The sequence below is a fragment of the Clinocottus analis genome, unplaced genomic scaffold (assembly GCF_023055335.1).
Source record: "Clinocottus analis isolate CAN_PGR_092001 unplaced genomic scaffold, fCliAna1.0.p SCAF_10, whole genome shotgun sequence".
NCBI classification, from domain to species: domain Eukaryota; kingdom Metazoa; phylum Chordata; class Actinopteri; order Perciformes; family Cottidae; genus Clinocottus; species Clinocottus analis.
In genome coordinates, this window is record NW_027175821.1 from 21059833 (window position 1) to 21087463 (window position 27631).

Here is a 27631-nt window from a genome sequence, read left to right on the forward strand (position 1 = left end):
TTAAACGCTAACATTATCTCAAAACTATTTGCCAATGAGTAAATCCTTTTTTGTATCAAGCAAGGCAGATGATGAACAATGAATCTTAATCATGATGATGAAAATAAGTATAATTAAGTAATAATGATAATCCTGTACTTTTATAAAGCCCTTCATCCCGATCATCCAGTGAGCTGGCAGAGCCACACAGAGGCGACGAAAGCTTTCAGTATGACGTCATTTTATAACAGCCTGACCACATTCAACTACTCATTATGGATATCATGTAAGGATTAAGGATATATTTCCCCTCGTCCGTTCATGTTGTCTTAGTGTTTTTATTGTATGCATATTCCTGGTGGGACGGATCGTCCAATTGATGAAAAAAGACCGAGAGTATTGAATTCGGTCTAAAACAGCAGAACAGGCAGACATTGGGAACATTTACATGTGTAATGGAAATTAATTAAATGAACGTGTGTGTCTAAAAACAATGAGTCATTCGATGCAACTGATCATCAGAAAAGCAATGGTTATTTTGTACTATATTTATATATAATAATTGTAATAATTACATAGTAAAACTATTGTGGCTGTGAGCACACTTGGATGGTTGGAGGGTGAGACCTATAAATAAAACAGATTGGCGCAGCATCGTCCAGTGCATGTGAAGCTGCGTGGAGCTCAGCTGACTCTGGATAAATAAAGGTTACATTGAGATGTGCAGCATGAGGAGCCGGGGAGCAGACAGACAGATGCCTCCCAGCTTCCTGCCGGTCTGCCCGCCCCAGCAGACAGCCCCATCCGCTGGCTGCAAGCATGGGACAGCGTCTCCCAGCTGGACACCGAGCCCGCCGGACGGAAGGTGCGTATAGATGCGTATTCTGTGCTGTCTCGGGACCAGAAGTCTGCGGAGAGCTTACTGACTCATTCAGCAGCTGTCACCTCCAGGGCTCCGACACGGGCTCTGTGCTCATGTTGGACCGCTTTCCTTTGCAGTGCCTGTAGAGATGAGATGACGCTGTGTTATTGACAGGGAGGGGAGGATGATGAGGATGAGAATGCAGTGACTCGACGTGTTGAGGAGGTGATAGACGCCGTCCCGTATCCTGTGCATGCAAAATGACACATCTTGCACTACAGTGTTTTCAGACTTGTCGGAAGGTTCAGGACGAAATATAATCACCCCGCTGTGAGTCTGGAGGAAAGGACGAACACTTGGTTAAGCAATATCTACAAATACCAACGCGCTAACTTTAGACATGTTTGTTATTCCATCAAACACTACGGGAGGTAGGTCCTGATGACGGGGCACTACTTTGTGCGCGTGAGCCGAACAGTGTCATGTCAATAAGTAGTGCGCGTCCAGCGTGTTTTGAAGACCTTGGTAGCTGCCATCAAGTAAAGGAGATTGAGCTCTTTCTGAATGACGGGTGGTGAGTGATTCCCCGGAACATAGGATAATTAACCTCGCGCTTCAGGGCTACAGCTCCAGGCCAGTCCGGCAGAGCGCGGCGGATGCTGCGGGGCGGAGAGCTAAAGTAGGACCGCCATGACTTTCAATAAAGGTGGTGTCTTCTCTCTGGGAGTCCTCAGGGAGGAGAGCGGTTGGCTCCTTTGGCAGTATTTCGCCTGAACTGGATGAGTCGGCTTCAGTCGTGGAAAAAAACGCAAAGTTCAGTTCCTTGCGGGAAGTCGGCGCTCACGCAGCTGACTTCCTGCTGTCCGCAGCACCATAGTTTCCTTCTGCCCCATAACATAACGGGTCAAATAGAGGTGGCATGTTCCACCTGGAGGACAGAGACATCAGAATCACAACCATTTATTTGTCAGGTATGTTTACACACACAAGGACATTTTCTTGGCGATGAGAGTCCTGGTTGATTTTAAATGTCTATTTTCCACAATTGTGTGCATATTTAGTGTTTTGTGTACAGCATTTATTCATTGAATGTCACCACACACACACACACGCACACACACACACACACACACACACACACACACACACACACACACAGTACTGCAATCAATAGTGACTTATACCGTGTACTTAAATACAAATATCAGACAATGTCACTTTAACTGACATATCACACACAATTAGGGCCATCTCATGTTCTATTTTTCTATTTATTTACATATGCAAGTTGTGCAAATTTGAGGATGACAATGTTTTTTGGATTGTGTACATTGTTTCTGTTTGCACGAGTTATATGACCATTAAATATAAACACATAATTACTAGCTTATGTATTTCTGTTATAGTAGGAATACAGTTACTCATACCTGCAGATTCCTATCTGATCATGGCTGTGGGGGCTATATAGCTGTCTGGAGGATGTTCCTCTTGCATGCATTGAGCAGAAGACAAAGAAGCAATTGGACAAAAAAACAAATACACAACTCTGGAATATTCTGTTTTCAGTCAATGTGGATGTTGGACTTATGAGTTTTGTATTGTAGTAACAACACAACCCAAGGGAGGACGGGCTGACATTCAGACTAGTCCCACAGGGCCAAACAGGAAGGCTAATAAAACAAATGAATTGCTGATAGTCCACGAGGATGCACTCTTCTAAAGTGTGACGGACTCAGGAAAGTCTCTTTGTTTTGTTAAGTTAGACAAACCTGTGGATCCCCTTTGTCCCTACATGAGAAGCATGGTGATGGTTATAGTCATGAGATTCTTTATTGTCAATTCCACGTAATGTCAGGAGCCCAAAGGGAAACATAGAGGATGCATCCTCTTAAGCAGCAGCCTTGCTATAACAGAGGAAGTGACCAAACCAAGAAGATCTCCCATTGGTCTGATTTGTCCTGTGCTTTCTCATGCCACTGATTAAAGCCACATGGATAATGGAGGACACCGGGCCACACGTTACACATTCAGTTCAGTATATAACTAGGCCTGTACAAGCAACTTTACAGTTTTTTTTGATCGCTTAAGCACAATTTTCAAAACAGGGCCTGTGTTTTCAAAACACTACACACAATTAGCACAACCACACACACAATTAGCAAAACACTACAGATTCTTTGCAAAATTAAACATGCTTGTAAAAACTATACACTTCTTTTTAAGAAACACACTTTGTTACCATATGAAATACACACGTTTTACATCACTATACGCTGTTTGCAGAAGTTAAGCTTATGCGTCAGTTGCGCCGTCGACGCACACCCCTACGCCGTAGCCTGACACGCATCTCCAAAAAATCCTAACTATGCGTCGCGTTGACGCAGACCGCAAGCACTGTGATTGGTCCGCTCAGAACGTATTTTCCGGCAGTTTTTTTTTTTTTTTAGTGGTCGTACAGACCACCTGCGCAAACGTCTTCTGTCGTCTGCGCTTCAACATTTGCAATAAAAGCATTTGCTCTTCAATATTGATGAGCTCCGACTCTAAAACCCCTGAAACCGCACAGCCTGGCGGCATGGCCGTGAATTGCAGAGCAACGCGGTTCCTCGGCGCAGAACTTCGAGTGTTCAATGACGGCACCCACTTGACTCAGAACCATAAACTAGGCTTTACACTCTGCTGTGATAAACCTAAAACACTTTTAGCACTTCTACTTCCCTATGATTAGAGTAGGCTACTATCAACAAAGTACAAATATAATGTAAATTCACCAAACACTACACAAGACCAAGAAAAACTCCTCTATAGGGTTGAGGAATGGAGAGTATGGTGAAAGATATAGGACGGTGAAATGTGGATGTTGCTGAAACCAGTTCTGAACCAGAGCAGAGCGGTGGAAAGACACATTGTCCCAGACAACGATGTATTGCATATGATCATTTGATTTGCTGCTGTTGTGCAATTGGTCCAAGAATGTAAGTACGAGTGCTGTGTTGTAAGGGCCCATATGGGCATGGCGGTGAAGGACCCCATCCTGTGTAATGCACAGAGTGATATATTACCTCCACGTTGTCCTGGGACATTGACTCAAGCCCTGTGGCCAATGATGTTTCTTCCCCTCCTTCATGTTCTCGTCAGGTTGAACCCAGGATCCTGTACGTAAATGAACTCATGCTGGATCTCCTCAATCCATTCGTAAAACTCTCTGTAACACAGTGTCAGGCTAAATTGTGTAGTTTAGTGTAGATCTCGTATACATATTGCAGTACAGTAAAAGATTATGACACAGTATGCAAGATCACATTGCTAAAGTGAATACATAGCTCTGCATAATCATGCCGCAGTCCTTTCACCCTTTTGGAATTGCGCTCGAAAGGTATTCGATAAAATTGCTTCATTTGAATATCTTTTTTTTTAGGATGCGTGTTGATGTTGAGACCTGCTGGATATCGTTGATGATGAAGTGGTTATTGACGATGTTAGCTTGGAGCTGATTGAGTGTTATAGCACTGTTGGCCAAAACCATGTTCACTATCTCCATCTCTTGCTGTTCTGTGAACATATAGGAGCCCCCCCCCCCCCCTCCCCTTGTCGTTCCTGACCCTCAATCCTATGCAGAAAAAAAACAGTACACAATAGTGCAGTAACTTCACAGGAAAAGGGAACAGAAGTGCTGATAGGCATAAAATACAGTACTGTAAGCAGTTACTGAAACCGCGCAGATGTTTTTGATATGATGACGTTTTTACCTATTTTCCAGTTGAAATGTTCTTATCACACTTGCCACTGTATATCGGCTTAGATTTGGCGGTCAACCAGTGTTGTGCGCATCTCATTTGTCAGATTCAGTTCACTTTGAACACCACACCTCTCCTCCTCCTCTTCCTCCCCTCCTCCTCTTCCTCCTCCTCCTCTTCCTCTTCCTCTTCCTCCTCCTCTTTCTCTGACTCTTTCCATTGTGCTTGAAGACCGATGAACTCACCTGCTGCTTTTTATAGCGCTTATACACCTGATTGGTGTGTCTACAATTAAGCAAACGAGTGTTTGCACACCTGATGACTGTGTTGAACCAGTTGGTTGGAAGGTGTGGTAATTTGACAGTCAGTGCTTTGGTATCGCAAGGAAGTGACTTCATGATAGATTTATGTGTGTAATGTATGTTAAGTGTGTTTAGTGTTTTGCAAATCAGTGTGTAGAGTTTTGCAACAAGTGTGAGGTTGACAATGTGCTTATAGTTGTGCAAATATGGGCTGATGTTTTGCTTCTTGAGTGTAAGGTTTTGCTAATAGTGTTCTACTTGTAATTTGTGTAAGCAATCCAAAAAAACTGTAATTCACTTCAATTGATTTTGTACAGAACAGACAGGGCAGAGTCAAATATGTCCATCAAACAGGGACACATTGTGAACTCCAAGCTGACATGGTAAGAACACACAAACCTAGAAGCCGGTGATAAGAGGCAGCCCTGCCAGAGGCCAACACCCACCGGGAATGTGTCTGACTTATTACCGAGGATACGAACGCAACTCCTACTACAGGCGTACAGACACCGGATTGCCTTTTGCCTCTCTGCTGTTTGCAGATGATGTGGTCCTCTTTGCCTCCTCGGACCGTGACCTCCAGCATTCACTGGGGCGTTTTGTAGCCGAGTGTGAAGCGGCAGCGATGAGAGTTAGCGCCTCCAAATCTGAGGCCGTGGTGCTCTGCCGACAACCAGTGGATTGCTTCCTACATGTGGGGACAACATGCTTACCCCAAGCGAGGGAGTTCACGTACATGAGGGTCTTGTTCACGAGTGAGGGTAAGGTGGAGCGGGAGATGCAGGCGGATCGGTGCGGCTGCAGCAGTAAAACAGGCGCTGTACCGGTCCGTCTTGGTGAAGAGGGAGCTGAGTCAGAAGGCGAAGCTCTCTATTTACTGGTCGGTCTACGTTCCAACCCTCACCTATGGTCACGAACTCTGGGTCGTGACCAAAAGAACGAGGTCGCGGATACAAGCGGTCAAAATGAGCTTCCTCCGTAGGGTGGCCGGGCTCAGCCTTAGAGATAGAGTAAGGAGCTCGGACATCAGGGGGGAGCTTGGAGTCGATACACTGCTCCTCCGTATCGACAGGAGTCAGCTGAGGTGGTTCAGCATCTAATCCGGATGCCTCCTGGACGCCTCCCATTAGAAGTTTTCCAGGCACGTCCAACTGGGAAGAGGCCCCGGGGAAGACACAGGACACGCTGGAAGGATTATATCTTCCTGTACTATAATGCAGCAGCCTGTTAACATCATTATGGTTTCTGTGTTCTTTTCATGAGCCATTAATGAGAAAGTAACAGTCCCATCTGAGCTGACGTGGTCCTCTCAGTCCCCAGTGAGAACTCCACTGCTACCAGCTCATTCACTCTGTCGGTGTGACTTATTCCAACATGTACTGAACACCTGTAATGTCCTTTAAAACAGACAAGGCGGAGTCAAATATGTCCATCACACAGGGACACATTGTGAACTCCAAGCGGACATGATAAGAACACACAAACCCTGAAGCCAATCACAGGGTAACTGCACTACGGGGAGAGCCCAGTTGAGCCAAATATATGATATGTTATATACACACACGCACACACACACACACACGCACACACACACACACACACACACACACACACACACACACACACACACACACACACACACACACACACACACACACACACACACACTCGTCCCTCCTTCACTGTATATATGATGAGCAATGCCATGCAGCCGTAAAGCACTGAACACACACACACACACGCACACACACACACACACACACACACACACACACACACACACACACACACACTCGTCCCTCCTTCACTGTATATATGATGAGCAATGCCATGCAGCCGTAAAGCACTGAACACACACACACACACACACACACGTCACTGGGAGCCGATTCTGTCAAGGTCATGATGATGACGCTGAGTCAGCTCTTCTTCAAGCTGTGAGTGTGTATCAGGGAGAGAAACCGGCATGTGTCAGAAACTTTCCTCTCAGTCTTCCTGCATCTGCTTCTTTCATCTATTCTTACACATCTATTGTCCTCAATTGAATATCTATGGAGCCAGGACAGTCTTAATAATGGTAAATGTGCAGAGAAATATTCACAAATGCGCATAAAGATTTACAAATGTGCACAGAACAATTCACAAATACATTCCAATGATTTTTATAAATGTAAAAAAAAACATCACAATCATATTTCTGCATTCGTATGTATTTATTCGTGAATCGCACTGCATTTGTGGCTCCACATTTACGAGTTGCTTTTTGAGACTCTCCTGCCGTGGCTCGATTCGCAAATGTCTTTTTTCAAAATGAGTCTACCCGAGGCCAATCAGATGTTGCCCTCATTTTCAACCAATTGAATGAGCACCGCTTCCCCTCCCTTACTCACCTGGCTTCATTTGCGCCAGAGAGGGGGCGTGGCTTATCGTGAGCGGCTGTCATTCAGATACTGTTGTGGGACTGCTGATGGTATGAACCCAGACACCATGGAGTTTCATGTTGCAACGTTTGTGGGACTTCCCCAAGAAGTATGAAGCAGAATTAGTCGTTAATTCAATAGCGTCCTTGAGCAAGACATTAAAAGCCTTATATAAGCTTTATAATGAAGGCAACACATGCTTCAGAGAGACCAATTCTCACGGTTTGGCCGTGTGACACACACTTTTTCATGTTTTCACACTCTCACACGCCACACAACCAACATCTCACGGCAAAAAAAAGTCTGAGGCGCGTTCGTTTCTTTTCAAACTCCCCGACGAGGGAGTGATGCTGTGTTCACTCCAAACACGGCGTCACTTCTCTTCACAATCTTTTCCGCTATTGACTATGGAACAAATAATGTAGAGAAGAATGTAAATCTTTATACACATTTGTGAATCTATGTGCACATTTGTGAATCTATGTGCACATTTGTGAATCTATGTGCACATTTGTGAATCAACCCTGTCTCCTACACATTACGTTCCCCCAGAACTAAACTGCACCTTCAATGACGTTGACTATAGGAACGTATTTTCACCCTGATTACGTCGCTGTTTGACGTATTACAAATGCCTCTGTGATCAACGTATTACAAATACGTTGATTATATGCATATACGTTGCTTATACACGCATTTTAGTTTTTATTGTTTATTACAAATACGTTTAGAATTGTGTGCTTGTGTTATTGTTTTCTTGCTTTCCTGCTGGATTCAAGCATATTTGAATTTCTAAACTTTGCAGAGAGAAAGAAAAGGGCGGTGTGAAGCCGGTAACGGGGCGGTCTGAAGACCCGTTGGCCGCGGGTGTGACGTTGATGATGTGCCGGTAACGGCCCGGCGGAGGAAAAGAAAAGGGGCGGTGAGAAGCCGGTAACAGGGCCGGTCTGAAGACCGCTTGCCCGAAGGTGCCGGTAACGGCCCGCGTCCCCACCGGGTCCGGGACGGTAACAGCCCCAGTCCGGTCTTCTCTGAGTCGGGTTGTCAGCTGCAGCTGACACTGACGTGAAACATATTCAAACGAGCGGAAAGAGCCCCGGGACACAACATCCGGTTTTCAAAGTAGTGACTGATATGGATGTGTTCGGAACATTTCTGACCACATCCAAACATCTGAACTGTACAGGTCATACATAAATGTTTTAATATGTTAAATACAAACAAACTGTACAGTACGTTTGTGTAGGAGACGGGGGTTTTGTGAATCTATGTGCACATTTGCAAATCTTTCTCTGCACATTTGTGAATCTTTCTCTGCGCATTTACCATTATTGAAACTGTCCTGGCTCCATAAATATCACAATAAGAGATTAAGTTGAACAGGAAGGATGATGTAATTACGCTGGTTCATAAAAGTTGTGGCAGCCAGGGTCATTGTTTAGACTACATTCTGATTAGATGATTCTTTTAAGACCAATGAGTGTGTGTAGGGTTAGGGTAAGAGTTAGAAATACATGAGTACAGATATGTTTAATCATATCAGCAGGTTGTTTTACTTTACAGGTCCACAATGCAACAAAGACTGTTGTGTGAGACATAACTTCAGCATAGTGTGAAAGCAGATGCCTAATATAATGCAAGTAGAAACCTAGAAATTAGTAACCAAGTAAAATGTAACAATAACAAAATTAAAACATAAAAAAAGATCCACCAGGATGATATTGGTTTGATTGCTATGAATTCGGATCAGATCTGTAAAACGTGTATTAGCAGATACAAAGATTTCTGATCCTGAAGGTTTGGATTTAGATTTTAATCTACTCAGAAAAAATGTTGGATTTGGGTATTTCCAGGTTTAAGGCAGACATGTGGATACATTTGATGCCATTCAGGACCGTATCCCACCTCACAAGCGTGATTCATTTAGATTGACCAATAGGATATGGCTTCACTTCTCCCTAATATGGTTACCCAAGATGTTCATTACATGTAAACTTTATGAATAATCAGTTGAATGAAGTGTTGTCTGACCCAAATATTGTTAGCTTACACTTCTTCAAGGAAAACAACTGGAAAACTGCTGTAAATGCAAACGTAACTATTACAGACCACACGTTTACAAAGTATAGCTCCACCAAATGATTTGTATCAAACATCCATCATGTTTGACTTTGTGGTTTCCACAGCAGGCTAGCAAGGACAACCGGAATGAAGGACCCAGACAACATTTTATTGTGCTTTTCATTGTTTATTTAGGCAACAACACAAACAAAGAAGTATATTGTTATTCAATTCAGTTTGATTTGTGTTGCCCAATATCACAAATCAGCCTCAGAGCGTTTGCAATCTGTCCAACAACATTGTGGACAAGGACACTCACATCGAACGAGGAAAACACCCCTCACCTTCAACGGGACTAAAAAGGAAGAAACCTCAAGGAGAGGAACTTTAACCCTTTAAAACCCATCCCCCCTCGGGGGCTGAGTCTGAGCCTGGGTTCACACACAGACACCCGCCTGCAAAACATGTTTCAAAGCCAGTCAGACCGAGGGAGGACACCTCCAACAGGGAAAGCAGCTTCCAGACCGACGGCAGACGACAGGCCGTGTACAATCAATGCTGTTAGGGCACCATCAGTAATATCTTGCTGTTGGCTAATACCAATATTAATGCCATTTGTCAAGTGTTTAAAGAGTTGGGAAGGAACAAGCTGGTGAAAAAGAGGACCATACAGATGTTTTATTTCTTACTATTATAGATAAATAGACCAGTATCATCATATTTGTGGCATTGTATTGAATTCATTTAAGCAAGTTATTTGTTTTTGTCTGATGGAGCAGTCTGGTTTCCTTGAAAGTGATTGTAATTTTCTTTATTCTATTATTTGAAGAAGCTCAGATAGAGTCACAAAAGTTTATTTCAATACAAATTCAGCATGAACAGCATTTGTTACAATGTTGTTGTGACGGTGAGGCACGAACATCTTTCTTCCTCCAAAGTGGGTGACAAAAAACAGTTTGAGAGCCACAGCCTTCCGTATGGAGCAGGTCCACATGATGACTTTGTGACTGAATAACTCTGAAGAGTGAGAGGATGTAGATGACTTTACGCAGCTGCTGCATGACCTACGAGTCACCCAATGCAGGCACTGAGAGCATCACAGCAGCAGCTTCACCAAAACAATCTGAATTAATAACAGGAAAGAGCAAAAATATGTACTTGTGTGTGCATTACCATGAGAAACACTAAGTTGCTTTAGGCAAACTATACTGTAAATAAATGGAGCCGAGCATTGGCTTTTATTTATTAATATTAATTCCATCACTCTTATTTATTTAGATTCCACGAAGACGGTGACAAAAAGATGTTCATTGGTGAGTGCTGATGATATATGTATGTATGCCCATACTATCAATGCTTAAACACCCTGAAACCTTTCTGAGGGACAAAATGCTGATAAACGTGTGTGTGCGTGTGTGTGAGGGGCGTTATTACATGCTGATAAGCCAGCGGAAGGGCAACACTGATAAGCTGCTGTAAACTCTCTACACTGTGTGTGTATGCTTATGGGCACATTCACAACGACAGGTTATGTGTCCTATACAAATAATTATAATGATATATATATATTAGTGCTGGGCAAAGTTGAAAAAAATGAACTGATTAATCGCAAGATTTTTCTTCGATGAATTGCATTATGCGCAAAATTCATTCATGAAGTAAAAAAACAAGTGTATTGCAGCTTTTATTTTAAAGTAATGTTATCAGAACAATATAACAGCACATAAGCAAGTTGACATACATACAAATATAGTTTCCAATTTTTTTCTCCTTTTTTCAGGAGTAAGGGTCCCTGTGAGGAACAAACCACTCATTCTTTGGTCCATGTTCACTAGTACGACAGAACCTACGAAGCCTGACTGCTATGTTCACCTCTCTCTCTCCCTCTCTCCCTCTCTCTCTCTCTCTCTCTCTCTCTCTCTCTCTCTCCCTCTCTCTCTCTCTCTCTCTCTCTCTCTCTCTCTCTCTCTCTCTCTCTCTCTCTCTCTCTCTCTCTTTCTCTCTCTCTCTCTCTCTCTCTCTCTCTCTCTCTCTCTCTCTCTCTCTCTCCCTCCCTCTCTCCTTTATTGGCATGATGAATGTTGCAACAACAATATTGCCAAAGCATGAAAACACATCAGAAAAACATAGAAATATACAACTCATATAGATAACAAAAATAATAACAACAATAATAAAACTATAAGAAATTAAAATAATCTCTCTCTCTACCTTGTTTACCTGAAATGTGCACTTTATCAATTTTTTTGGAGCCGCCCTGTTTGGCAGGTGTTCTTCAATAAAATGAAACATTTGCATGAAGCAAGCAAATCTTCTTTTTCATGTGAGGAGCGTTCAGAGCATGTGGAGTACCTGAGGAGGAACTTCCCCTGTTTAATCTTGTCCCACACATGTCTGTAAGCCTGTGTAGATAGACAGAAAGGTGTGGCTCATGGACCCACACAAACGTCACTGGGAGACGACCCCCCCCCCCCACACACACACACACACACTGTGCGGGGCACGCAGTCTGCTGGTTTGAGCTTCTTATGCAATGCACACATTTTTACATTGTTGATCAGCCAAATCTCAAGAGCTTTTTTCTGTTTCCTTTGCCACACCATATTGACGTCCACATGTTAAGATGTGTCCACCGTTGACCGGCAGTGACATGGTAAGAACTACCTCTTACCAGCTCTCATAGAGATGCACTGTGGCATCTGTTACTGCTCACCACATGGTTCCTTTGCTCTGTTCACCTTTCTTTCCTGAAGCAAGCAGGGGAGCGGGGGGTTATTGTGTTCTTCATTGTTTTGTCAGGATATAAGTGAAAACTACTTTGCTTTACTTCAGAATACGCATTGTTTGATTAAGGTCTTACAATTACATTTTGACACGAGGCCATGAACTTAGGTTTTATTAAAGCCCTTATCTTTTCACTTGATAATCTCCTTAAGTGTACATTCTGAAAGACATTTAATCAAACTGTCACAAAGCAAGTGGCACAGTGAACCTGATGGACTGGGCTCCTCTTGGACTGTTGATAATGGAGCCTCAACCACACGAGGCTCTGTCATTGCTGTGACATTGTGTTTGAGAGCCAGACGGTTGGGCTGTGCTCGTCTTCCTCAGTGAAACTGGTGAACCTGTTTCACTGTTGCACCGGGGACAGAGAGAGACCGGTATCCTTTAATTTGTTGTATCAATCTTCTAGGCCTAATCCCAATGTCCCTTAGTGTCCCCCTCAGGCGTATCTGACAGCAGATCTGACCCTGTTGCTCGAGTGTGAGAGACTGTGAGGGATTGAAATGGGGTAAATAGTAAGTACTTTTAGTTCTGAGTGTTTGAGTGCTCTCACAGACATTTTGAGCCCTTTATGAATACTTCAGTAAATTTGCGTTCCTGCAGACTTTCTTTAAGGAAACCTAAAAAAAGAAAGAAGCTAAATAAAGAGGACGGCACATGGTGTTTAGCCTACCATAATCAATTCACACAGAAACATAAATGATTAAATATGGGACATGAAAGCATGGACTTGGAGAGTATTGTACACATCTGGTTTATTCATTAACCTTTTCCTTTCATTCAGTTTTTTAAGCTGTTTTGATAAAAACGAGGAAATAGATTATTTGACAATGATCTCTGATCCCGTGAGCCTGGAAGACTAAGAATAAGACTGAGAATTAAACTATTGATATTAATATTGGCAATTGTTAGATTTTCATTGATTCAGGATTACAAACCTATTTTAATAATATTAGGGTGCCACTCTGGGATCAGGGACCACAAACCAAACGGTGGAATAAGTTTTCAAATGGTCACTCAAAATGTGAATATTCAAAGTGCTGAGAAAAGAATGTGTTAATAAGGAAATGAATCACGCAATTTCTCGGGAAGTTTAACAGTAATGAGTATGCTCGAGGAGTTTCACAAAATATGGGCTTCAAAAAGGTTCTAGCCAGTCTAAGCACATTTTTATATTGAATATTGTTAGAAAAATTCACTCGACCTCTCGGAGTAAAATCATGAAAACAGGAACATTTATTCGTTGCAAGGAAGGAGTCAGACGTGCAAAGTGATAGACAGATTGCATATCCAAGACTGCTCAAAGATCTCTCAAAAGAACCACCTCTTAAATACACATCATGACCACTAACAGAAACCCTCATGACGTCTTTGGCCTGATCGTGAACCTTTCCCCTCGTCCCATAGAGCGGTTTGTAAGAAATGGTCATGTGATAACAAAGGAACTGCACGTTCTTTTAGACAGAAACATACAGATTCAGTCTCCCTGCTATCAGGAGACATGCTGAGTTTGTGTGTAAGATTAAACAGAGACAGTAAGATGAGAAGTCTGAATATAACAGTGAAACAGTAACTGATTAAGCGTGAATAACTTTTTCTTCCAACATTTCCCCCATTTTTATACTCAGTATAAACCTTGATTTAAAGAAAAACATTTGAAAACAAATCATCACATTAAAAACTTTATATTTATAGAGAAAATAGAAACCTTATTTTAGGATGAAAGTGTTTCATATCTGGCTGAAGCTGTGTAGTTGGGTAATGATTTTCATATTAGGATGAAAACCTTTTTGCAGGACAAACCTTATACAAGCAACAATACACAAGCAACAACCCTCAAAATAAAAGAATGTTCTTTTCTTCATCAGAAGTAGATGCAATCATCACTCTGAAATGTCTCTTGATGTTCGGCGTGTCAATCATAATTGTTTCACAGTCCAGTGTTATCAGTTCGTTCAGACAGGGCCGCGATGGCCTTGTCAACCTGAGCCTGAGCCCGTCGCTCTGCCGCTCTGCCGCTCTGTCGCTCTGTCGCTCTGCCTCATGACATGGAGGAAGTCCTTAGCAAAGCACACGGCCATGCCCGCCACGGGGACTGTAGTTGGCATTTGTGCAACCAGAAAAAAACCCAACTGGTTTGGTCTTGGCCTTGTTGTAATCCGAGGGGTGACCTGGATGGTCTCCCCCATTCCTCATCCTCCTGGTGGGAAATCAAACCATAATTCCAGTAGTTTGTTGAAGGGGTTGTAAATCCCTGCATTCAGCTACTCCTTCGAACGTGACGTCGGTCCCTGCTGCTCCCCGACCCATCCTTCTTCCTGGAGAGTACGCAGGGAGGCACTGCCAGTGCCCACGGATGTAACCACGATGCCTCGTGAGGTCGTACGTCACATTGCTCCACCTCAGAGTCCCCACCAGCGTTCTTGTCAGTTCAGGGCAGGAGAACAGTTGCAGGACGCATTTGAAGCCCGCCAGGTCCTGACATGGTGACAGACGGAACGAAAGGGTTCCTAGACTCGATCGAGATGGCCACAAGCTCACACAATCAAACGAGTTAATTCTGTCAGCACCTCATCCACTCAAGGCACACTTTTCATCAGTGAACCCGGTTTCAGTGTCTAGAGCCTCTTTGAATGTAGTTATCTTGAAATAATTTATCACATCTGCATCAAGATCTGTACTGCTCGGAGCAGTGGTGACTTTATCATCAGTAGATGTTTTGTAGTTGTGACTGGTCTGATTTCAGTCTTCTTTGGACATTTATTTACCAAAATTTTGAGAAAAAGTTTGGACATCCTGTCCACCTCTAATCCTCGTGTGTGTTGTTAGTATCTTCACTGGTTTCAGACAAATAATCCTATTCAATTCAAATCCCTGGTTATCCAGACTTCACACAGGAGGGACTCGGTATCCATCATTTAAGGTTTATCAGCGGCAAACTCTCCAGACAATTGGTTCACCTTTTTTGTAGATAGTTTAAACAAATATTTATTTCTCTTAAACTAAATTATTATCTAGATTTATTTTTTAAGTATTTAGTAAAGCCATGTGCATTAAAAAAACCTCTTTTACATATTAGTCTTGCTGACTTGGGATAGTAGGAACACCCTGGAATTTTCTCAAAACCTAGAACTGGTGACCAACCGGCTCTTTCGCGGCTTTATAGCGGTGAGCTGAGTCTCAGCTGGCGGAGGAGAAAACAGTGAATGTCGACTTGAAGAATCCGGGAATTCTGTGATCTTCCTGCAGCAGGTTTAAGTGGTAGAGCACGGGGAAAGTTATCTCTTTCTCTTTCGGGATCCAAAACTGCCTGTTGTTCAGCCAGCAAAGTTAAGACACAGGGTTTTGTCTATAAAGGCTCAACGTTGAGTTGCATGGACATTGGGATACATGGGGTACATTGGGATTGGGCCTGGAGGGATTGGGGTTATTGCAGGCCAGAGGAGGGGCTGGGGTCAGTGATATGGGTGGGGCAGGTGGAAAACCAGAAAAGGACACAGACTACCACGCTAAACGGATGGACTGGAGCCTCTTTCTATTTTCTCTTAAAGTCCGGGTTACACCAGCATATACACTTGTGAAATGGTGGCGATTCCATTGTGTATAGAAATTGGCCGATTAGGGGATTCACTCCAACTAATTTTGAGCCATTAACTAATAACAAGCCATCCTGACAGTGCTGGAGTCCAAAATAAAGGATCGTAGCTGTATTGTAGCTGTTAAGCTGTGTTGTGCCATTCGCTGTTTATAGACAGTGTACCAGTTGCGCTCATGAGTTTTCTAACCGGCCATTTGGTCGTTTAGAAAACTCAACTATTATAGGTTACATCAAGGCAAGAAATGTGTGTCTCATTTCTTACATTGTTTTCTTTTAAATATCTGAAAGGTCACTTTATATGGGCCTATCTTCCTCCCTTTCTCTGTTTCCTAGACCTGCTCTTGAGATTGACCAGTCGGCATCAGAAGGCTTGACGATGATTTGAACCAACCACAAAGCCTGTATGTTCTTTTAAACTCTTACTAGGCCTCTGTCTCACTTGACTAAGGGGAGGGGTGGGAGGTGTTACAATGGACTTAAATCATCTTTATTATACTAGTAAAAACTCTCCATCGCATTTATTTGGTCCTCAGCCGTGTTTCCAGTCAGTATTTGGAAGTATCTCATGGGAAACGCTGTATGAAACGGTATAATTTGATAAAGCTTCCTTAATTCTGCGCCACAGTTTTTCGCTCACTTGAGGTATTTTTGTTTGCTTTGTTCAGAAAGAGTTAATGCACTAAATGTGATGTGGTGTTTGCAGAATACATTCTGACGAAGAGAAGATTTAACTCACATGATGATCAGTCATCTCAGTTGTCTTCCTGGATATTCCCACATTAAACATGGCCAATTCTACAGACATGAAAGAATAATTACTCCATGTTGTATTGAAACAAATCCTCCATTTTTCCATCACACATGATTTAGACGGCCAAAGCAACTTTCCAATTATGTTTCCAGTTCACAACATCTGTAGCCATGCACAAAGCATGGTCTGTACTCAAAGTTCTGACAAAACTACGCTGTTGAGTTTATCTGCTCTAAACCAGTTGCCTAATACACTTTTGTTTTTCATCAAAAGCTAGCTTAAAATTTGCAATTGAAGAGAAACATGGCTCTTAACACTGCTCAACTTCCCCTAAAGACTACAGTGGCATTCATTATTGCTTTGCCATTATGGAATTTATCTTACATAACATTTCCCATTTTATATATCTCCAATGTGTGTGTAGTAAGTGGACATCACACAATGTTTTCTCACTTTAATAGTTCATACATGAATTGAACAGAAATAACTCTGTATTTTATTTATCGAAATCCCCAAAAGCCTCTTAAAGGACTGAGCACCAATGAAAACACCTCAATAACATGTTCTCACTTTAATAGTTGAAACTCTGAAAGAACCTTGAAATGATTAAATCTAATCTTTCTCTCTCCATGACTCAGACCAAATCTACATTATGACGGACTTAGAAGCTTCTGGGATGGTGGATCATCCCCCACCCTACATCATCTTTGTAGTGGTCTTCCTCTTCTTCCTCACCGGACTGCTCGGCTTCCTTGTCTGCCACCTGCTGAAGAAGAAGGGCTACCGCTGCCGCACTGGAGACATGGACGATGAAGAAGAGCAGGAGAAGCTTGGAGGAAACGCAGAGGGTGGGTTGAGAATAGACAAGGAGGTAACAAGTACTCTCAGGGACGCTCAATACATTTCATTCAGTCAATAGTCTTGAGGAGTGCTATTCAGCCTGTGCACACTGTTTGTCTCTCTGTAGAAGTGTTGTCATCAGGGTTATCACGGACTTGAAGACATTTATAGCAGAAAGTCTGCATGTTTCAAGGAATGGGCTATTACTAGTACGGTATTACAAATACGTTTTTTATAACATGGTCAAAGAAAATACTGGCTTCCCTTTTTTTGTTTTCCATTGACAAAGGTTGTGGAAAGTGCCTGCTCCCTTATGTGTATCACTTTGTTGGAGGTTCAAAGCCAGCTGAGCAATACTGCAGACCACATTACAGGACAACTGTTTTTAAAAAGCAAAGCCACCTTCAATAGCTACTTCAATTTGTTTTCACTCGACCAACATTGTTTAAAAGTGGCATTCCACAAAAGCCATGGCCAATTGATTAGGTGCAGACGGCGCAAGAAACTACCTGGCACCAAAAGTCTGTTGAGTATAAATTAGTTGAGCTGCACCATGCAAATGAAATAAAAGCTATATGTTTACTCAACAACCACCTGAGTAGACTGCAAGAGCAGGACCTGGCGCAAAAACATCGTAGTCCCATAGCCATTTCGTACTTTGACAATAAACAAGTCTCTTAATGTCACTTGAATTTTAAATCGACACCGGCAAAAGTTCCAGCATCTTGTTTTCACTCTAGTTTTATATTTTTGGTGGCGTCATTGTGAAAATGACCCTGACGGTTATGATAGACACGCCCACTCCCTCGCTGTGCATCCTATGAACAATGACCGGCTCTATTTACACAGGAGCTCAGATGCAATTAAACATTTCGAGGACTTTGTATGCATCCGGACCAACTTAGTTGGAAATTGTTGTATTCTCACGTCCACCTCTTCCGGGTAATGTCTGAGGGTTGCAGTTCATGTGTAAAAGAAATTCTTTCCATCTCTTTCTCTCTCTCGCTCTCTACTGCTCTTCTTTCACACACAACACTCAACACACAAACACTTACTGGTCTTCTTTGAAGTCTCTATTACAAGTAGAGATGTCACGAGCACCGATACTTATGGTACCTTTCGATACTAAAATATCAAAACGCCAACGATACCTAATTTTTTGCACTACTATACGCACCATGAACGCCAACGCCAATACTCCATGGTACAGAGGGATAGCTCTAAACCTGAAGTTGAGTGAACCAACCCTTTAACCACTGTTGACGGTGTTTGGCTAGAGCAAATGCAAAATGTAAAAGCAGAGGGTTTAATCTGTTTGTTCTGCTGTGTTTCAGATGAGGACGAGGAGAACCAGGACACAGTGGAGCAGATCCTCAAATGCATTATTGAAAATGAAGGTGATGAAAGAATTGCTGAATAGTAGTTTGGATTGAAAATCGTTTGATCTACTTCAAGTTTAAATTAAAAGTCATTAACACTAATCTATTTACTTTATTACTGCTATACTGTTACTGTTATCTAAGGGTGTATATTGTATAAAATATGTTTTTCGTATTGGTGGGGACAACTGTGTCTTTGACTTTGGTTGTGACTTGTCCCTAATGGACTCTATGCAAACCTATATGCCTTTGGTTTTATCTGTATCCGGATCCTTTTTTGAGAATGATACATGATGAATGAAAATGACACACATACCCTGCAATACAGAACTTCTTTCCCCTGCAATTGTATTCTTGAGGAGATCAGTTTGTGCCGACAAATCCATCTACCAGTATTTCATTAGTGTGACTCTTTCATGGGTTCTTCCTGTTGTTTCCTACAGCTAACATGGAAGCCTTCAATGAAATGTTTGGAAACCATGTGCACCATGACCCCAGGTGAGCTCACCCAGCAATCTGTTTTAAGGTGACACATTTTTTGTCTGGTGACTACATAGTAATGTCACAAGGACACAACTTTTTCTTTTTTTGGCCACATGCTCCACAAATCTCCTCAAATTAAATTAATGTATTTTTTCCTCATTAATAGCTTGAATTTCACTGAGCAGTCACACGGTTTCCCATATCTGACTATTGTATGCCATATAAACAAAGATCTTAAAACCAGCATTCAGGAACTCCTATTAACTTGTGTTCATGCCTCCAAAAATGTCACAGGCTGCCAATTTACATTTAAAAGACTACTGGCATCTAATCACTCATTCTGCCTGGTCATCACCACTGTTACCATTCTGACAGATATTCAAATTGGTTTAGTCTAACTTCAATTGTTTAACATTGTCAAAATGATGTGCCTGACAACACTGGGCAACAGTAGCTCAGTGGTGAGCAGAGTTGTCCTTCAGTCAGAGAATCGGCGGTTCGGTCCCCGTTCCGCTAGTTCATGTCGATGTGTCCTTTGACCAGACACTTAACTTCAAATTGCTCTGGTCGTTGTGAATGTTAGTTAGTCCTGATGAGCAGGTGGCACATTGCATGGTAGCTCCTCCCATCTGTGTATGAATGGGAGAATGATGACAAGAAGTGTTGAAGCTATTTGAGTGGTCGGACTAGAATAGTCCATTTACCGACTGTTTGCATACATGCAGCACGGAGAATTCTAAATCTAGCTTTAGCCTACACACATTACAAACTATACACAGACACTATAATAAGAATAATGTTTATGGTAATACTAATGATAACGTTCATGCCCAGGTTGCGTAAGGAGTCTGTTGGTGGTGTTCCTCCCCATCACCACACAGTCCACTCAGGCACCGACCACAACTCCTGTCACCTCTGTGCCCAAGTCCGATCTAAAAAGGGCCGAAGACAAAGTCGAACCGCTCGCTTTAAACAACGTCCGGGAGAGCAGACTGTCTTCTCTGTTGGCAGGTAGCAAAGGATACAACCACTTAAGCAGAGAGTAAGTTTGGATAAAGTGGCAGAAATATTTAATCCTGAATGTACCAAAACCTTCCAGGTTCCGGGTGACACACACTGATAAGAAGCTCCACGGAGGTCCTAATCCATTGGTCAGTTCAGGGGACCAACTGGACCAATCCCAGGACAGCGAGGAGCGGAAGGATGGCGGGTACAATCTGAGAAGCATGTTCAAGGATGTCCGATCGCCTTCAGAGTGCTCTAATGGGGTTAATGTAAACGTGGGGAAACGTCGGAAAAGTGTAACCCTATTTGGGTTAAGGCGGAGCAGCGACCCCGTTGGCATTAAAGTAGGAGCAGGAATAGGCAGGGAAAGCGGCGGTACCAGATTCGCTATTCAGCAGCAACCTGTAGTGCTGGAGGAACTGTTGCAGGCAGAGAACATTGCAGTTGTTGATGGAAGTGATACTAGACCTGGTATCAAACCTGAAACCGAGGCCTCAGAGAGTCAAACTCCTGCTTCACCTCGAGGTCCGGCTAACACTTTAGGTTCTGCTAATTCCCAAAGTAAGGATCTGGACCTTTCTCATGAGGATGGCTTTAAATATAGACCTAGTCCTGAACCTGGTACCAACCATAAGTTCAAACTTTCCGTTGGGACTTCTGCAGCTTCTGCCTCTCTTCCCATTCCATCTCCTGCTTTATCTGGACATCCATTTAAGACCACAGAGAAACAAGGAGATGTTGTTGAGGATAAAGTGTTGAAAAATGAAGAGGCATGTGATCCTGGTCCGCTACAGACCTCTACACCCATTGACCCCATTCCTGGATCGATTTCAGGTTTCACTTCTGTCATTTCTATTGGTCAACCTGAACCCTGTTCGAGTCCAGGCTTTTCAGGTCATGAAATTCCCCTTGACCCAAGCTCCAGCCCAGATCTGGAATCAGGTGTTGTTGCAAGCCGAGCTTTAATAAGCGTAGTTTCCTCTCCTCCATCTTCGTTACCAATAAGGACCCCATCTTCATCCTCTTCATTAAAAATGCCCATTTCACCGATGGGTGTCATGCCAAGCCCCAAACTAAGCTCAAAAAATACACCATCAGAGGCTGTAAAAGCAACCTTTCCCTCAAGCCCCAAACTCCCATCAGGCACAGCTACGTCTACCCAGGCCCCTGTTCCACCGTCATCCTTTAGAACAAGTACAAGTCCATTACAAGCATCAATTCTCTTGCCGACTCTTACTGCTAGCTCCAAACTTGACACCGTGCCAGTATTACCGAAACCCACCTCTACTTCTCCAGCTGACCAAAACCTGTCCTTCAGAAGTTCACCTCATCTGACTTTGAAGTCAGAAAGTGTGGTGTCTGCAACATCTATAACCAGAGGGGATATGATTTTAAGCCCATTATCTTTAGAGGAACAAGAGCTAGAAGGAGCCCTGAAGACGGAAGAAAAAACTGAAATAACGAGAGTAGGGATTCTCAAAACAGCTAAACTTTCACCTGTTGAGGGAGATTCTGCTCTTTACTCTCCCACTGATCAGCTTTCTAAAAACAGACTGAGCAGTTTGCCTCTGTCACCTTTCACTCCACTGTCCCTCTCCTCGCCTGCGGGAAGCAGAATAAACAGTGTGACCATCATCAAAGACAGCCCTGACAGCAAGAGAGCGTTTTCTGTTGTCAGCACGATGGAGCCGGAAGTATCCTCCACTTTAATAAAAGAACAGAAAGGAGCAACTTCTGAACTCAGAGTGGAATCAGAAATGGCAGGAATTAGTACAGCTGTTGGTCAGAGAGATGAGGTTCATGTTTCAGGTGTTGGACAACATGAAAGTCAGAATGAAGAGACTCCTAGAGCAGAGGTCAAGCCAAGGGTGAACCAAGAGAGGGATGATATGGTGGAGATGGAAGATATTAGGGACTGCAAAGTGACACACGTGGAGGAAGAAGAGAAGGTGGAGGAGGAGTTGGAGAAGATGGAAACAATTTAGTCAAAACAGGAATGATAGGTGGAGTCTCATATGGAAAAGGTTGAGCCTTCAGAAAGAAGTAAAGACACTACCTGGTGGACTATAGGAAAGTAAAAGTAAATATAGTCAAGTTAAGTAATTTAGAACATGCCTTTAATCATGTAACCACAGCAGTGAAGTGAAACTCACTAGCTGGTTGTATAATTGAAAACCATCAGATTATCTTCCACAATACAATGGAGGTTGCATGTTTTAGCATTTTTACCACAAATCACATATAATTTACATCATAGCTAACCGTTTTGCAGACCATGCTTGTGTTTTAGAGTTTTCAATGAATTTTATAGGCAGCTCATAGAGGAGTTTTCCTTTGACTAAATTGTTTTGCGACAGGCTGATCACTTAGTTGGTAATGGGTTAGTTGGCATCTAGGTGCTTAATTGACTTGATTACATTTTAATATTTAACCAAAGGAACCATAATGACTAATTATTGATGTATAAATGTGCCATTTATACATCAATAAATGGCAAGTACAGGGGAGAAAGAGTCGCTCTATGGGGAGAAACGGTCACTCTATGGGGGGAAACAGTCGCTCTATGGGGAGAAACACTGGCTTTATGGGGGGAAACAGTCGCTCTATGGGGAGAAACAGTAACTCTACGGGGAGCAACAGTTGCTCTATGGGAAGAAACAGTCACTCTATGGGGAGAAACAGTTGCTCTATGGGAAGAAACAGTCACTCTATGGGGAGAAACAGTTGCTCTATGGGGAGAAACCATCACTTGACGGGCAGCTTGGCCATTGAAGATGTCTCAGTTTTCTAAATATGCATAATGCCCCCTTGCTATACTGTTTTTGCTTTATTACAGTACATAGCCAGGTACAAAAAACAGTCAGATAGTTTTCTCCAAATGTGGAGGGACTATGATAACCAAGCTCACTTACAATACATCCAATACCAACTCTTGGTTAGAGCCCATTGGCGCCCGATATCGACGCACAGAGGCAGCCTTTAGCAACTGCACGAGACAACCAGGCTTTCAACTCACTCCCATGTAAGTGTTTGTATTAGAAAGTCCATGTAGGAAGCAGCTGGATGGTTGGCTCAAACAAACACAGACTTTCAATGAAGTCAACTTTGACTTATTTTACCTCACTTTTGATAGCTTACAAATGTGTTGTTAGTTAAATAGACCAGTTAGTTAACAAGCATTAGAATTTATTATTTATTTTTTGTTTTGTTGCCTAAACCTAACCAAGTAAACTTAAAAACTAAATAAACCTAAGTTGAAAGTTTATTTTAAAGTACACTGTATAGTATGCACGTAACAAGCAGAAACTATGTTATCTGTGAACGAAGAAGTTTATTTGGATTATGCATGTAACGAGTGGAAACAGAAAAGCCTTCCCATCTACTTCCAAAACTGAAGCTGTCGGGGTAAATAGCATCTTGACTCCACGTGAAGATGTGTTGGTAAGTGTTGGTATTGAGGGTTGAGAGTGAGACTGTGTTGCCACTTCTGGATGTTCACAATGCCCCCACTGATTCACTCTCACCTGCACAAGTTAAGTTCATGAAGAAAAAATGACTTGATCTCTCACTGGCTACAGGTATCTTATATGGTGGTGCTTTTTTTTATTTGCACCAAAGACCCTGTTAGCAGTCATTGATGTAACCAAACAGAGTAGTCACAAGAGTAATATCGGTATAGTACATTCTTATACAAGTGTAATCAGACATGTCCATTAGTAAATATACTTACTTCTTGTATGGCAGTCATTCCAGTCACAGATAGTTTTCTGGAATTGTGAAGTTTTTTTCTGCTTGTTATAAACAATACTTTTCTCTCCTCATGCCGTCTTGTAATGTGTTCAACGTGAATTAAACCAGGATAGTCCAAAAAGCCCCCAGACTACAGAGACCTGAAACTTCCACAAAATAAACTCTGCTGTCCTTAAAGCTGTGAAACTTAAGAATGATGTATTTTCAAGTATAATGTGTATTTTCAAGTATAATGGAGTCTTTTGAAGTCTAACTTGCAAACTTCTCCGGCAGAGAAGAGAATTCTACTCAGTTACAGGTGTATGATGTTATACATAAACTATTCACAACTTCACCACTCACCTTTACTGTGTCTCTACTATATATATATATATATATATATATATATATATATATATATATATATATATATATATATATAGATATATATATATATATATATATATATAGATATATATCTACCTATATACTATAATACAAAACTACAACACTAACTTGGTAGATCTTGCAGCAACAATCTAAAGGCATGATCCATGGTGCATGAGGATTTAACATGACCGTAGTTTAATTTAGAACGTCTGAAGCAGTGATGCAATCTGTGGACAGAGGAATTGTAATTTTAGCAAATTTGTTTTCACAAAATGTAGGTTTAGTTTAAGCCCTCTGACTGCTCATATACAGCATACAAGCACTATCATTGTCTTTAGAAATGGTAGCTAAAAAAGAAGGTCTCTGTTTTAACAAATGTTTTCCATAAAATGTCATAAAATAAATTGGCTTAAAAGCACTTTGATGAATGAATAAAAAACAGCATTCCTAATGCTTAGGTTCTTCAATATTATTATTATATTCTAAGTAATAATGTCAAGTATTGTTATATTACACATTTAATGCATTAAGTGTTTATTTGGAATACATAGGAAATACTATGCGTGAGCCACCATGACTAAAGAAAACAGCTCAAGAAATTGAAAATAATCAACAACCCTGTAAGGAGAAATAACTTGAGAAGCTCAGCTCCTCCCTGACCCGGGAGCAGAGCAGGGCGGCCCGGGGGCAGAGCAGGGCGGCCCGGGAGCAGAGCAGAGCGGCCCGGGAGCAGAGCAGGGCGGCCCGGGAGCAGAGCGGCCCGGGAGCAGAGCAGAGCGGCCCGGGAGCAGAGCAGAGCGGCCCGGGAGCAGAGCGGCCCGGGAGCAGAGCAGGGCGGCCCGGGAAGAGAGTACAGCGGCCCGGGAGCAGAGCGGCCCGGGAAGAGAGCACAGTGGAACAGAGCACGGTAGCCCGGGAGCAGAGCGTTATTTTCTATAACCCCTCTGGTTAGCTTTCATTTAATGAATCTAAGTATCCGTGGGACAGACACAGTCTCTACGGATTTTTTAAAAACGTTTTTAATAAATTAATATCTTCATGATAAAACGTCAAAGAGATATGGTTTCAAATCTGTCGGAATCAGTAGACGTTACACTTCCTTGTCCTATTCTTGTGTCATCGTAGGTGATTCACACAGCGAGATATCAGCATTCTACACACAGCTGTGTCATATTATACACACACAGCTTCACTATATGAGAGAGAGAATCAGACAGTTTAGCCTCAGCCGAAGCTATACTGAAGAGCACCGCGCAGCTTCACAGCCTGAAGGATACCATACCAGCGATAAAGAGGACAACGCCAATAAAAAGGATCCATTGGAGTTTTTCATTATAACAACGTTAAATATTGTGACGTTGAACTCCAAACCTTCAAAATCAAAAGGAATAATAATATTTGACAGCTGTGCGTCGCTTATAATCACTTAGTCTTCGATTGATCATGCAGATAGTTTGGTTGTAAGGGTGCTCAGGTTTTAGGGTATTTGCCTCTGAAATTTGAACCAAATCGTAAAAGTGAATGAAATGTCCTTACAAGAAAACAATTGGGTGAAGAAATATGTAGTCAACTTATATATTTTGAGTAAACTAATCTTTAAGACATCAAGAATGTTGGCACAATGGTGACATCATACCCTAGAAGGGCATCTGTATGTGTTTAGATGTGCTGGCATTCAGCCCAGTACAGTACATTGGACTTTTAGCTCTAACCCCGTCTCCAGAGACGCAGAACAGAAGGAGTTTATCAGACAAAGTTCAAAGGTTGCAGGTCAGTCGTCATCGTCATTTCCTGGCCTTTATGGGAAAGCAACCAGGCTTGGAGTCTGCTGACCCAATTTCCCTTTCACTGCATGTTTTTCTTTTGCCCCCAAACTTTCTGTTGGGCTGTGGGAACTTTTTTCTCTTCTCAAGCTGACATCTTCAAAGAATGTCTCCATCCGATAAAGTCTAAAACACTACTCTGGAAATACAATGAATTATCTTTACCCGCCCTCAGCAGTGGATTTTGATAGGTTCATGATCCGTTAATATTTTTACATGTTTCTGTCTGCCTGTTGCACGTCACCAACCTATTCAGATGAAGTAATAAGGTTGTACAATAAATGTACAAGATTTATTTAGTATAATGTTCTCAAAGTAAGATTAGAAGAATACAGTATAATGCTAAAGTCTACTAAAACCTGAGTTTATCTTTTTGCCATGAAAACCGTTCATTTGCCGTCCACCATGGAACAAATTGTAATTGTTATTGTTTCTGTTGGGTCACAATATATTCATTATATTTGTAAACTGTCATCACCGTAAGAACTTCAGCCTCATACGGGTCCATTAAACTATATATCTTTCTGAATAAAACGCGCATCCGTACCATCAAGCTTACATTCAAAGCATAAAACAAGCCTGCGCTTCCTTTTGACCTTTTCAAAATAAAAGTATTTTCAGAATAAAAGTCTGAATAATTTATAACATAAAAAGTAGCATAAAAACATCTATAAATTCTTCTAACAATACAGTATCATCTAGGCAATAAGACAAATACAAAACAATCAACCTAAATCAATAAACCTTCCATGGGGTTATTTACAGAAATAATCACTATTTCTGCTTTGTACATGTTGTGGAAGTCCCACAAACGTCTGCACATCAAACGCCTTTGTGTCGGGGTTCATATTATTAATATTTCATATCATATTATCCACACAGCTTCTCCAGAAACTGCGTCTGGATGACGGCCGCTTCCAGACTATCATTTTACCAATGGGGTTAATTAATGCTCATTATTGCACACAGAAATATTCACAAATACACAGAAAGAATTACAAATACATTCCAATTATTTATATAAATGTAAAAAAAATATCACTAATATATTTCTGAATTTGTATGCATTTGTGTGTGTATTTTTCTAGTTGTTTGTGGATTTGTATGCATTTATTTGTGTATGGCGCTGCATTAAAAGGCTTCACATTTACGAGTCGGCTTTTTTTTTTTATGGGAGCGATCTGTAGCCAAAGCCGATGTCTTTGCTTTGGGTTTCACTTTGAAGAAAAACAGTGACACCTGGTGGCAGACTGGAGTCAACGCATCCGTTTAACAGTAAATGGACCCGCACTTCCATAGCGCTTTTCTAGTCTTCGGACCACTCAAACCGCTTTAACACTACATGACATCATTCACCCATTCACACACTGATGAGAGGAGCCACCATCAAGGTTCCACATCAGGAATCAACCATTTACACCGTAGGTACAGCTACTGGAGACATTTAGGGTTTAGTGCTCAATGAAAAGTTTACAGTGTGTCTGTTTC

The 27631-nt window shown here is 42.0% G+C and overlaps 1 protein-coding gene across 5 annotated transcripts; it reads left to right on the forward strand.

The window, feature by feature from the left end:
• The first annotated feature begins 129 nt into the window (after positions 1-129).
• rell2 (RELT like 2) lies at positions 130-24249 on the forward strand. 5 transcript variants are annotated; one of them, XM_068595028.1, is made up of 7 exons: positions 132-844; positions 16077-16144; positions 17133-17342; positions 18669-18731; positions 19157-19211; positions 20031-20207; positions 20296-24249. In XM_068595028.1, the coding sequence occupies exons 3-7, from the start codon at positions 17147-17149 to the stop codon at positions 22184-22186; spliced, it is 2382 nt and encodes a 793-aa protein (XP_068451129.1). In that variant the 5' UTR covers positions 132-844; positions 16077-16144; positions 17133-17146; the 3' UTR covers positions 22187-24249. The 5 variants fall into 5 exon arrangements, with proteins under 5 accessions (XP_068451120.1, XP_068451129.1, XP_068451158.1 ...); XM_068595057.1 differs by lacking the exon at positions 132-844 and adding an exon at positions 1756-1812; XM_068595048.1 differs by lacking the exon at positions 132-844 and adding an exon at positions 11864-12014.
• Positions 24250-27631: the final 3382 nt, after the last annotated feature.

Excerpts from the sequence above, each read along its gene's own strand:
- rell2 (XM_068595019.1), top strand. The coding sequence starts at position 799 with ATGGGACAGCGTCTCCCAGCTGGACACCGAGCCCGCCGGACGGAAG. Across the intron at positions 17,343-18,668 it reads GCTTGGAGGAAACGCAGAGG|ATGAGGACGAGGAGAACCAG; the intron begins GTGGGTTGAGAA and ends GCTGTGTTTCAG. Across the intron at positions 19,212-20,030 it reads CATGTGCACCATGACCCCAG|GTTGCGTAAGGAGTCTGTTG; the intron begins GTGAGCTCACCC and ends GTTCATGCCCAG.